The sequence below is a fragment of the Callospermophilus lateralis genome, chromosome 12 (genome assembly GCF_048772815.1).
Source record: "Callospermophilus lateralis isolate mCalLat2 chromosome 12, mCalLat2.hap1, whole genome shotgun sequence".
Lineage (NCBI taxonomy): Eukaryota > Metazoa > Chordata > Mammalia > Rodentia > Sciuridae > Callospermophilus > Callospermophilus lateralis.
The window spans coordinates 98,314,743-98,327,715 of NC_135316.1; the positions used below are offsets into that span (position 1 = coordinate 98,314,743).

At 43.6% G+C, this 12,973-nt stretch overlaps 1 protein-coding gene across 1 annotated transcript in view; it reads left to right on the forward strand.

The window, feature by feature from the left end:
• Positions 1 to 12,399, forward strand: part of Hs6st3 (heparan sulfate 6-O-sulfotransferase 3) — a 651,373-nt gene extending 638,974 nt beyond the window's left edge. Inside the window, exon 2 of the mRNA XM_076872381.1 lies at positions 11,507 to 12,399. Coding sequence (XP_076728496.1) covers positions 11,507 to 12,215 — 709 coding nt within the window. The 3' untranslated portion in view covers positions 12,216 to 12,399. The remainder of the gene's footprint in view (positions 1 to 11,506) is intronic.
• Positions 12,400 to 12,973: the final 574 nt, after the last annotated feature.

Sequence of the window (12,973 nt, forward strand, 5' to 3'; positions counted from 1 at the left end):
CCTTACTCGTTGCCCTTGGGGAAATCCTTTTATACCTTTGAGCATCAGTTTCCTCATCTGGAAATCCAGAAGAAAAAGATTTCCATTGCTACACCTGACAGGATCACATAGTGAGATAAAATGATAATGGACGAGGGAAGTATTTCTGAAAGCAGTAAGATCATTATACGAATGCCAAGCACCACGGGCTTTTTTTATCACCAGCACAGTCTGTTTAATATCCCCAGTTCACTGGGTTTGGGCAGATTTTGAGGCTCCAGTGTTGGAGGAGAATGGGGGGATATTGAGCATATAGTGCACCTATGTGAGGACCTGAGAGGTGTCAGCTACCACTGGGTCCTTCACATTCCTTATTTGATTCAATCTTTGCCACAATTCTATGAAGTTAACATTTATACCCTGGCAAATAAATAAGATGAAACTAAGGCTTCCAGAGGGGATATGAGCTAACCAGTTCACACTGGAAAGGAAGGGGGCCTAAAATTGGAACACAGGTCTTTCCGCCTTGAAGTCTATTTTCTTTTCACTGCATCTTAAGTTTCCAATAGGCATGAAATTATGCACTCATGCTCTGTACAAATGAGTAGCTTAACTTGAACTTGCCTTGAATTTTCTGTCTCCGAATAAAAGATTTGGAACAGACAGCTTCTGGATCCAGCAAGCTTCTTTGAACACTTTTCTGAGTCTTTATAGCATTTTGAACCAAAAAAAAAAAAAAAAAAAATTAAAAAGAGCGACTTTAAAGCCAAAAAGAAAATTATAGCATTGCATGAGCTTTGGCTTTATCTGAATTCTCTTGCATAGCTATTTTCAACCATCCTTTATTGTTCTGAGACTACTACAGCATTCTGCTTCTAGATTCCTTGGGAGCATTAAAAGCAAATCCAACTGCAATTCCCCCTTGTCTCCAATACCCTTTCCTCCTGTGTAAATTTGTTTCATGTTTTGTGAGTGTGCCGAGTTGAGGGAAATTGCTTCTATGGCTTCTTCTAAGCTATAAATATGTTGAGGATCCTCTGGAGCCATGTGCTCTCATGCTGAGGTAAGATGGAAGCCCTCTATGCCTCCTGCTTCCCGTCCACTCTGTGTGTGCAGTGTGCTGCCCCTCTGTCATCTGCTGCTGCCTACTCACAGGTAAACACAAGTTCTTCATCCTGAGGTGCTCACTTGGTCTCTGGAGCTTAAGTTGAAAAAAAGGCGGGGCCATTAAATCAGAATCTGCATCTCCAAGACAGCCTAACTTTGACAAGATGTCACAAACACTCTTGCTTGTGAAATCACAGTCATCTAAACCCTAGGAAGCTCACAGGGTTGTTTTGATGACTAAATTGGTCAATGCGAGAGAATATCACCTAGCACTAAACTTGGGCATAGTAGGCACTCAATAAATGTTGACCATAGTAGGCACTCAATAAACGTTGACCATTACCATTACTATTGATGTCAATTTTCATTTCACATGGAATTTTCCCTATTTTCAATTAGCTTTCTCCCTAGTCATCATTTAGGTGGCCTCTGGGATTTTCATCTTTGTGGGATCCCAAGGGGTGGAATCAGGTTGGAACTTCTCAGGAATTTTGTTTAATATGCTAAAATGATTGTATAGTTCGGATAGCAGAATCCTAAAACAGAAGAATCCTTAATGTAAGAAGATGGCAAAATCTAGACAGAGATGTTTTTTTTTTTTAAATTCTTGTGATGTTTTGGGAAATTGCATCAAAGCTGTCCAATGTAGCTCTAAACATTGTTTTGCTCTTAAATATCCTGATTTACTGCATTTCCTTTCCAAATTGGCCAGTGCTAAACAATTGCCACAGGAACACCTCATCGTTTCTACTGTGTGACTGTGTGTGATTCTCACATTCCCTAGAAGCAGCGCCTAAGAAATTAGCTAAGAAGAGAGCGTGGTGAACAGAAGGGCCTGATAACACAATCAGAGTGTACTATCTGCTGTTCTGCTTTGCTGGACTGGGATTAGAGCTGTGAGTGAGACTGAATGGGCCCTTATCTCACTCTGGGGCGGCTCCAGGCTCCAGGTGGATACACACATGCATAAACCACTGCTTTGCAGAGCGCCTTGAGATGTCCTGGTGCCCAAATCCCAGTGACGCAGCACGAAGCAGGGCTCCTCTGAACCAAATAATCACGGAAGTCCCTGAATAATGCATGAGAGCAGGACCCTCCCTGGCACAGTGGAATCTATGCAGGGAGGAGCTGTACTCAGCAAGATAGCAAAACAAGCCCCTGGAACATGCATTCCCTGAAATTTATTCTTGCGGCAGCCACTTGGGGGAAAGTGAAAGCAAATGTGACAACCGCCCAGAAATCATGGTATTTTAGCAAGTCTGAGGCTCAGAGGTTCCCTGTCAATATAAGGCAGTGATGTGACAAGATTTAAAATTTTACCTTATTGATAAATACAACTTCTTCCTCTAGGGAAGTGAGGTGTTGACTGATCACCATTGAGAAATAACCTGTATCATCCAGGACCCTCCTGTCTCTGGCTCTGGCTCGGTCGGTCAGCATCATCCGTGGCTTCTCATAGTTAATGTTAGCCAACACCTAGACACTGCAGACAAACTGCCTCTCAAGAGGCCATTTCTTTGAGGACTGGCACTGAATGTAATCAGGTGAGGGCCTCCATCTTTCAGCTCCAGATGTCAGTTTTAATATAGCTGCTGTTCTGAAGAGTGGGGTTGGATTCCACAAATATTTAGTCTCTCATTGGATATCCCAGCTGTTCATTGCATGAAAAACAAATCTTTTTTTCTAGAAAAAGGTTTCCCTACCATCATATCAACCTGACTGTCCTGAAATGTCCCTCACAGACTCCTGTTCCCAAAAGGGTACCTTCCTCCTCCAGCCAGGAGTAGGCAGAGCCTGTCTTCCCCACTCTCCTTTGGCTTCAGGTATCCATGTCCATGGCACCCAAAGATGCCAGGCCTCATGCAATGGCCTGTCTGCTCCCACTGTGTCTGAGGTTAGATACATGGGTGGAAACTAAATGTAGTCATTTTGACAATGAAATGGAAGCAATTCTCTTGAAATGGGAGGAATTCCATTTCTAGGAATTTATTCTTTGTACAAATATTTACAGCTTAGGATGATCTTCACAATTTTCCTATAACCCTCCCCAATAGGATGTGCCTGATTGTGCAAAACTGAAGATTAGTCCCATAAATCACACCAGAATATTACACTCTCAAGAAAGAACATTGTACTCTTATGGAAAAATAGTTCACTCTGTATTTTTAAGTAGAAAGCACAGGTTACAAATATACTGTACATTGTGATCTCAAATTTAGAAAAGAAAGAAATGCATATAGACTCTGTGTGTGTGTGTTCAACTGTGAGTTATCTGAGTGAAGTGGTTATAGGTAATTTTAATTTTCTTCATTTTCACTGTCCTGCATGCCCCCCATTTTCAACAATGAGAATATATTGCATTTCATACTGGAGTGGTGGAGAGTTAATAGTTAAAAAAAAAAAGGCTAAATCCAAACTACTCACACTTTAAAGTCACGAGAGTCAGCAGTAAGGAAGGAGATGCTGAGGCTCTGGCCTTGGAGGGAAGCCCCCGACGTTCCTCTCACCTGTTGCTTACCAACTGAGAAGAGTCGAGATCTCTGGGCACCAAGTAAAATAAAAATGCCTTGGCTAAGTGGTTCTGGCCTATTGGAAGGAAGTCACCGTGAGGGAGGCCAGGGCAGCTTGGTGGCCTGCCACGCACCGTGCTTCTGGGCTTCTGTCTGCACTTGTCCCATTTTCTCCCCACAGTTCTGGTCGTCCTAGGAACCAGTGGCTCTGACACACACCATTGTCGGCCCCCCTCAAGTTCTTTGTTATGATACTTAACAATCAAGGTTTCCAATTTCCCATTTGCTGAGAGTATCATTCTTAAGTTCCCTAATTTCTTTTCAAGGCTTGAACAAAAGGCCTTTCATTGCGGTGTCACAGGGCAGCCTGATTGCTGGGCGCTCAGTGACGCGCTTCCCTATCGGATACAGCGCAGGGCCGATAATGCGCCACCCAGATAATGAAGAATGGGCAGCCCATAATGAGCACGCCGCACTAAAGGGAGTCGAGAAATTAATTCTATCCTGAGTATTTGGAAAATGATTCCATCCACAGGACAGCAGGTGGGAGCTGTTGCACTTGTCAAAATGCACACAACCTGTAATGTTAATGGACTGTCACTCGTAGGAGCCCTAAGGTGAGCACCAGCGGCCTCCTGCTCTCCAGGTGCCCCCAAGTCCACCACTTACCATCACTCACAGTGCCTTTCCAGAGTCACTGTGCTTTGACAAAACTTGGTTACCCAGAGAAAACTCTTTTCAAAGTCTATAAGGCAAGAGGAATTTCGAGAAATTTATTCTATCCTATACATTTCACAAGATCCAAGAATCCCTGAAACAGTGGGTGATATCATTTATGTATCGATTCACCCCACAAACAATGACCAACGGGACACCATGATGTGTCAGGTCAGGTACAGTATGTTCTGGGGGAAGAAAGGTGAGCAAGGAAGACTTCCCTCTCTCCAATTGTGTGAAATTTGTCCAAATGAGAGAGCATTCCCTGGTGGCTAAAATAGAGGTAATGCACAGGGATTCAGGTATTGTTGGGGGAGCAGGGAAGAAATTGTTTCCACTGAGCATGTCAGAGACAGCCAGGTGGAGGAGTTCCCACTTGATTGGGTTTTATGAATATATAGAACTGTGGAGTGCTAGAGATATTAATTTTGCTGCTTGATTTTGTAAGGGTTAGGCTGGTGGTGGAAGGAACATAGTCATTAAACTTCCAAGAGCCTAGCATTTTGAAAATTCTTTCACTTCTGTTCTCATTGAATTGGCAAGTCACAGCCTCATAAAAGGGAATGTGTTTTTAATCACCACAGGCAAAGTGATTCCTGAGACTTATACTCCTTATTCTGCCATCGCCATCCTGATGGAGATACTTGCTCTAGCTCCTCTCTATTCTCTTGTGATATTGACGAGAAAGATGACATGGAAGGGAACGAGAGAAGAGGTATAGAGCAGACCAACAATAAGGAGGGAGGAGGGAGCAATGGCAGACGGGTGTGAGATGCGGCTTGAATCTGTCCCCCACTTCCTTCTCATCCACACCCACAGTTCTGGGCTTGTCCCTGCTAGTCTCTAACCACAGTTTCAGAATGTCTTGTTTTCTGACTACTTCAGTCTATCTTTAACTATTGCTAACTGAATCTCCCTAGATCAACACTTTTCCTCTATTAGCAGATCACAATTGCATTCAGAGCTCAGGACTATTTGATCTCAACTTCCTGGCTACCTTAAGCCCCCTGCCTTTCATTCATGTGTTAAGCTAACGATTGAAACCCACAGCATGACCCTTCTGGCCCAGTCCAGCTGCTCTGCTGATCCTTAAGTGAGAGAGCTCTCTCAAAAATTCTCTGTCCACTTCTTACCTCTGTAACTTGCTAATTGATATTTTTTCTACCCTACCTCACCTGTACCAACAATGCTTGAGGGTGTTTTATTTATTTTCTTATGTTTTCCACATTTCTTACAGCAGCTCCTTACACATTGCAAACCCTTAATAAGCATGTGTTGATTAAGTCACTATCTAATTAAAGAAGGGGGAAAATTATACAATAAACTGTTAAATATATTCTTGAAGCAGTTGGGAAGAAAAGCAGTAAGTTTGATATTTAAAAAATAAATAAATTGTTACTAATTACCTGTTGTATGAGAAATGTTTGACATTTTGGCCTAAGTTTTGTTCTGTGTATCATTGACCATCACAATCAAATGACAGATACATTAGAAGATTCTTTTTACTCTTTGCTTATATTTTGTACATTACAAAATAAAATCAGATTATTTTTAAGAGAGAAAGGAGGGGCATATAAGAAAGGCATATTAATTATAGGTATTCAAGTACATTTATTTTATGTAATTATCACTTTTTAACACAGCGATTCACTGAACATAATGGTGAGCAGGACTTTGTGCTAGGAGCTGTGGGACATGAGGGCCCAGGTAGAATTATCACAAAGGAACCTAAAATCTTGGATGTGACTAAGTGTGATAAATGGTGCAAGAAGTCTGTAGCTGGAAAGTCAGAGGTGGTGGAGATGCATCCTGAGCTGGTCCAGGAAAGATGAGCAGGGTACTCAGGAATACAGGAGACAAGGACTTTACAAAGTGAGTTACGCCCTTGGTTGTGTTTAGAATTCTTCAATGTGCTTACCTTCCAGCAGAGCAGGGTGCCAAAAGTGGTCCTAAACCACTAGGTTTAGGGCTAAGTGATCATGGACTTCAACCTCTGGAAAAGTGTGTGCTCCATTTCTTTGAACTTTACTAAGCCATGACGGCCTTCATAGTAATGATCAATTAAAATAATTACTAAGTAATAAAAGTACTTCACTCTCTAATCTATCTGAGTATTCAAGAATTTGCCATCGTTATCCTATGGCCACAGATGGATGATTACAAAGAGCTCCAATCATTTTTTACTTTCTTAAATGAATTCACCCATGCTTTCAATGAAGTAGATGGCAAAGGGAAGCTCTGTGGACAGAATACTGTCACTAAGGCAAACAAAGTTATGTCTCAGGGATTGCTCTGGTCCAAGGAGATTGTCAGAACTTCCCAATAACTTGATAGTTAGCATATCTCTCACTTTATCAAAATCATTGGATGCCCAAGATCTTTTGGGGGACAAAGTCTTATTGATTTCCGTGTCTCCCATGTCTAGCCCCAGTGTTTGTAAATAGAGGGGACTCAAATGTTTGCAGAGTTACAAATGAATGAATGGATAGTTAAAGGGAGTAATGATACTTTACTTATTTATGTTTCTAATACCTGGGCAGAGTTTAGACTAACTAAAATGATAAATGTATGAGTAAGTGATACCCTATGTAGGATTGGGAGATTGAGTTAAAAACAAAGGAGTCAATGAAGGTTATTTTTTATTTTATTTATTTATTTAGTTTTGGCCACCAATACCCTTGGGTATTGCTTTCCTTCCTCTCTGTTCTTTTTTTTTTATCATTTTAAAACTGATTTTTCCCTTCCATTGTACTGTTGAACAAGTGAGGCCTAAAACACAAGTTTCAGAATTCAATGGTATAGAATCCTTTAAATACTTTCAAAAGAAACTGAATTGGTAATTGTGGGAGCAGAAGAAAGAATTTCTGTTGTTCTGGAGTGGGATGTTTTATGAATCGTCTGCCTTCTGTCCCTATGACAAAATACCTGAGATAATCAACTTGTAAGGAAGAAGGTTTAATTAGGCTCACAGTTTCAGAGGTTGAAGTCCATGATCACTTAGCTCAATTCCTTCTGGGATCCCTCATGGTAAGGTAGCACACCCTGGTGGGGAATGTTCAGGGGAGCAAAGCTGCTTACCTGGTGGTGGCCAGGAAGTACAAGCTGGAGAGCTTCAAAGAGCATGTCCCCAGAAACCTGTCTTCCTGTCCTTTGGCCTCATTTCTTGAAGCTCCTACCACCTTCCAGTAGCTCCAGCTGAGGCCAAGCCTATACATATGGGTCTGTGGGGACATATCAGATCCCAGTTATAGCAGAAAGGGATTCATGGAAAGGAAGCATTTCTTTTCACCAGTGAAGGTCAAAGGATACCCATCATGTCATTGATTGTTTTTGTTGTTTTCTATCTGAAAGCAAAGAAGCAAATCAAAATCAAGGAAAAGAGTGAGATGAGTAAATTTAGTCAAATTTTCAATTGTCTTTTTCATTATTTCCATGTCTTTCAAACCTTTTGGTTTATTTTTATACTTTTCTCATTTTGCATCCTTATTACTTTGCAGGATGGAAAAACAAAACACAAGTAACAAACTGTTTAACTAAACCATTCTCAAACGCTCATAGCTACTCGATACAGGTCCCTGAGATGGGACAACTTCATACTTACCGGTATAAATGTTCCCCTGGTACACTTCTATGTCTCCGTGACAGATTTAGCTTTACTTCCAAGTTGATTTCTTGGGCTGGTAAAACTCGGAGATATTGGGGATTTATTTTATTAATAAACATCACCCTGTGATTTCATTCAGCATGATTGAAGGCAACATTAAATGGAATAAAGTTTAACTTGAATCCAAGACCATTTCAAAACCAACTTCATTCAGCTCTAAGATCATATGCTATTTTGTCAAATATCTCTGTTATCAACCAGTTAAGGGTATTATTTGCCCAAATCATTCCTATGTGCACTCATCGATAAAGGGTGCATCTGACTACAATTAAATCAAAGGCTATCTTACAGGTGCATGAGAAACTGAAGGAACAGCGGGAGGGCTAGGAAGTCACTCTGCCCCTCTGTTCTCACAGCTCATCGCCACACTGAATGCAGTTGGACCCAGGGGTCAGGATTGCTCTGCACACTCTCCAGAAATCACCTCTGTCGGGGAAGAGTTATCGTGGCTTTCAGTGGGATCTCTAATGCAACAAAGCTTCTGGAAGCTCTAGGGCCAGCTTTCCCAGTGAGACCAGAGCTGCTTCATATCCCAGCAGAATTCAGTTAAATCTTCACGCCACCACCCTTTGTAACTCACATCTCCAAAAGCCTCCAATTCCAATGGTTCTTTAAAAACCTGGATCATATTAAATTTGATACCATAAATGAGATGGAGACATATTCCTTGATTGTCCCTGGAATTTTTACGGGTGCTGTTTACATCGTTTGGGGTGTTTTGTATTTTAACAGTAAAGCTGGAAATTTTTCATTTGTAGTCTGATTTGACCTGATTCAGCAATCTTTCCAGTTTAAGTTCTTCTGCCCTGAGGTGTGTGGCACCCTTAACCCACTACTTATGGTCTCATCATGACTGTTCTTCTATATTTATTATGCAAATTGTTGTGTGAAATGAAAACCAGTTTCTGCTGGTAGAAGTGAAATAGGAGGTGTCCCAACACAGGACTACAGCGGGGTCCAGGGTGAATGTCATCTAGTGTTCAGAAGTTGTCATATCCACTTGGAGCCAAACTTCACCGTCACCATTCCCTCATGGAACCCAGAGGCTGGGTCAGGCATTCCCTGCTCTCCCTACTGACCTGCTAGGACATTTTCTTCCACTGATGGAGTCATCATTCCTTCACCCAGAAAGAGAACAGAGTGCTGTGGGATGGTGATTGGCCACGGTGAGGGCAAAGGCTTGCCCGTCCTTGGCAGGTTCAATGCCTTCCTCCTCCTAGTTAGTGGGCCGCTAGTGTGACTTAAGATATTGAGGTTTCTTTAGCACATTTCAGAACTATCTGGCTTTCCTATTGGAATGAGGCTATCCATTCACAACAACAGAATATAGAAAAATGCATAACTTTCAATAATGTAGTTTATTAATTCCTTTAAAAAACAGAATTTTAAAGATTTTTGCCCTTAAACTTATTTTTTCATTACTTTTGCTGGGATTTTTCCCCGTCCTGTTTAGTAGAATAAGCACCAGGGTGAAGATTTCCTATAAAATGAGTGGTTTTCCTTTTCATGATGTTGTGATCCCCCGGCCCCAAAACCAAAAAACAACAACAACAACAAAAAGTTGTTTTGAAGGGAACCAGACCTAGTTAAGTCCAGATTCTGTAACTTGCTAGCAATGTCATCTTGGGAAGCTTATTTCATCTCTTCAAGTTCTGAGTTTATGCAATACTAAGTGAAAACAAAGCCCCACCCCAGAGCATTGCCGTGGTCTTGGAATGGTACCTGGCATTCAGCAAGTTTGCCCCATCATGGATCTTGGGTGCTCATCTATGGGGAAAGCATTTGGTATTGAAGCATGTCAGTGAGTTTAATCTAAAAAAAAAAGTTCATCATTGCGATTTAAGACAAAATTAGAAAACGTTTGCCCCCACCTGTGGCAAAGCAGTTTTTTTAAGGGGTCCAGGAGTGATCTGTTAGACGACTTGAGCAAAAGATCTCCTTTAAATTAAATGTAATCTTCAACACTGTGTTTTTTCTTCATGTGCTTATTAAGCACCTCTAGGTTCTCTTCTTTGGAATTAAGAAATTGTTCTTTTCCACTGGTTTTAGGTTCTCCAATGAGCTACATGTGCCCTGAAAATGTAGCCTGGTTTTCCTTTTCCTCCTCCCTCTTCACCATCCCACTGAAAGCCACGATAACTCTTCCCCGACAGAGGTGATTTCTGGAGAGTGTGCAGAGCAGTCCTCTCCAGCATGGAAGCTGTCCTGACCCCTGGGTCCAACTGCATTCAGTGTGGCGATGAGCTGTGAGAACAGAGGGGCAGAGTGACTTCCTAGCCCTCCCGCTGTTCCTTCAGTTTCTCATGCACCTTAAGATAGCCTTTGATTTAACTGTAGTCAGACCCACCCTTTATCGATGAGTGCACATAGGAATGATTTGGGCAAATAATACCCATAACTGGTTGATAACAGAGATATTTGACAAAATAGTACAGGATTCAAGGTCAATCCAAAGTCATTCTTTGGCAGATTCTCTGTCAAAATGTGTGTGTGTGTGTGTGTGTGTGTGTGTTTCCTGTCAAGTTTCTACAAAGAACACTTGCTAGGATGAGTCAAGCACCAATGGCCTGGCTCGGTCTGGCCCTCTGGCACCAGGCTGAGGCCACGGCTGCACAGTAATGCTTTCTTCTCAGGACATTGTGCACCCCCTGTGACCACTTGCCAGGAACCAGCACCAGCCTTGATTCCTAGATTCTCTGTAGCACTAAGCACAGGGTCAGGGCAGGCCTGGTGCTCTTTATAGGGCATTCTGGGACCACTCTTGTCCTCTGGGGGATCTCTGTGTTAACATGATTGACCCCACATTTCTGAAGTGGACCCAACTCAATGGGCCATGGACTAGAGTGGAGGAACAGGGATCAGACTGGCTTCTGTGGAAGCACAAAGGCCAAAATGGGGTTTTAGAGCATGAAGAGAGCTTGGAGTCCTGGTGTTCAGGCTGCTCCTCCATGTGGTCCTTTCTACATCTTCAGTGACAGATAGACTTCTAGGCTCTGCTCAAACACTCCTAGGGACAGGGCTGGGGGAATCGCCCATGTCCTCCCCAGCCCCACCTTGCTCGTGATCCAGAATAGCTGTGTACACAGAACACAGGAAGAGGAATTGGCTTTCCACTTCCATAGCCTTGGACAAGTCAGTTCACGTCCTTGCATGTTTCCTTCTCAAGCAGAAACCCAGCTACTCCAAAAGGTTGTCAAAAGGATCAAATAAAGTAACAAACAGAAATACATTTAAAATCATGGTGTTTCTCTAAGTATAAGACATCACTAGCATTAGTACTGCATCAGCGAATGAGCGGGCGCACCCCTTCCTCTCCACATTCTACACTTAGTATTGAAAGTGGGTCTGCAGTGCCTGTCTTTATGGAAATAGCACCCACCCTCCTGATGGGTGCAAATCCAGGCCAACAATCTCTTTTGAGCATTTGGCAGAAGAGCTCCTGGACTCCTGTGGCTGTAAAATCACAGAGGTTCACAGTTTCAGTGTTAGAGTCGTCAGCTACTGACACTCTTCCTCTAATTTCTTGCAGGAATTTCTATTACATCACAATGTTGCGGGATCCCGTGTCGCGGTACCTGAGCGAATGGAAACACGTCCAGAGGGGGGCCACGTGGAAAACCTCTCTCCATATGTGTGATGGAAGGAGCCCCACCCCCGACGAGCTGCCCACCTGCTACCCTGGGGACGACTGGTCTGGGGTCAGCCTGCGGGAGTTTATGGACTGCAGCTACAACCTGGCCAACAACCGCCAGGTGCGCATGCTGGCCGACCTCAGCCTGGTGGGCTGCTACAACTTGACTTCCATGAACGAGAGCGAGAGGAACGCCATCCTGTTGCAGAGCGCCAAGAGCAACCTGAAGAACATGGCCTTCTTCGGGCTCACCGAGTTCCAGCGGAAGACTCAGTTTCTCTTTGAGAGGACATTCAACCTCAAGTTCATCTCCCCCTTCACGCAGTTCAACATCACGCGGGCTTCCAACGTGGAGATCAACGAGGGCGCCCGGCAGCGCATTGAGGAGCTCAACTTCTTGGACATGCAGCTGTACGAGTATGCCAGAGACCTCTTCCAGCAGCGCTACCACCACACCAAGCAGCTAGAGCACCAGCGGGACCGCCAAAAGCGGCGGGAGGAGCGGAGGCTGCAGCGCGAGCACCGGGCCCACCGGTGGCCAAAAGAGGACGGAGCCGCAGAGGGGACTGTCACTGAGGACTACAACAGCCAGGTGGTGAGATGGTGACCCCCTGCCCACTCCTCTTTCGGGAGGGGGGCGTGAGCAGGTGCACTGACCATCTGTTGGAGACGTTGGGCCATCCAGAGGACTGCTGGCTCCGGGTGGCTGTATTGGGACATCTGCTTCCTCTTGGTCTTCATTTTTATCCAGCTGGAGGTTATCTGCCTTGTTCATTTTTTTTCTTGACATTTTCAACCAGTGACTTGAAGTAGGGTAGGGATGCATCCTACATAGAAAACATTTGAAGGTCAAGGAGAAGCAGCAGCCGAAGGAACGGGTCTATGTGATCTGTGCAGCCTTGCAGGTGATCCTTTGGGGAGCTGGACCCACAGAGATGCACATGAAAAGCCAAGTTATGGCTTGGATGTTCTGCTGAACCTGGTCTGTTTCATACTGTCTCTGTCATGGAAATATTAGTCTTTTAAAGAGAGAGAAAGGGAAGGAGGCTTCTGCCCTTAGATGAGGTTGCACGCCGACCCTCACCTGCCGCTGGTTCTCGTCTTTGAACTCTGTTTGAATGCAGCTTCCATCCTAAGTAACGTGTTTTGTTGCTGCAGTTGTTTTTCAACAAAATCACTGACCATCTCTAGAGACCCGCATCCCACCAAACCTGGCATCCCGGCTCTATGCCATGCTTCCTCCTCATCCTTAGGAGACAGGGAGTGGACACAGGACAGGGGTGGCTGTGGCTGTGAAATGAACATTGGTGGGTTTTAGGGGAACTGCTTATTTACTGAGGACATCACACTGTACCAATTGTAATC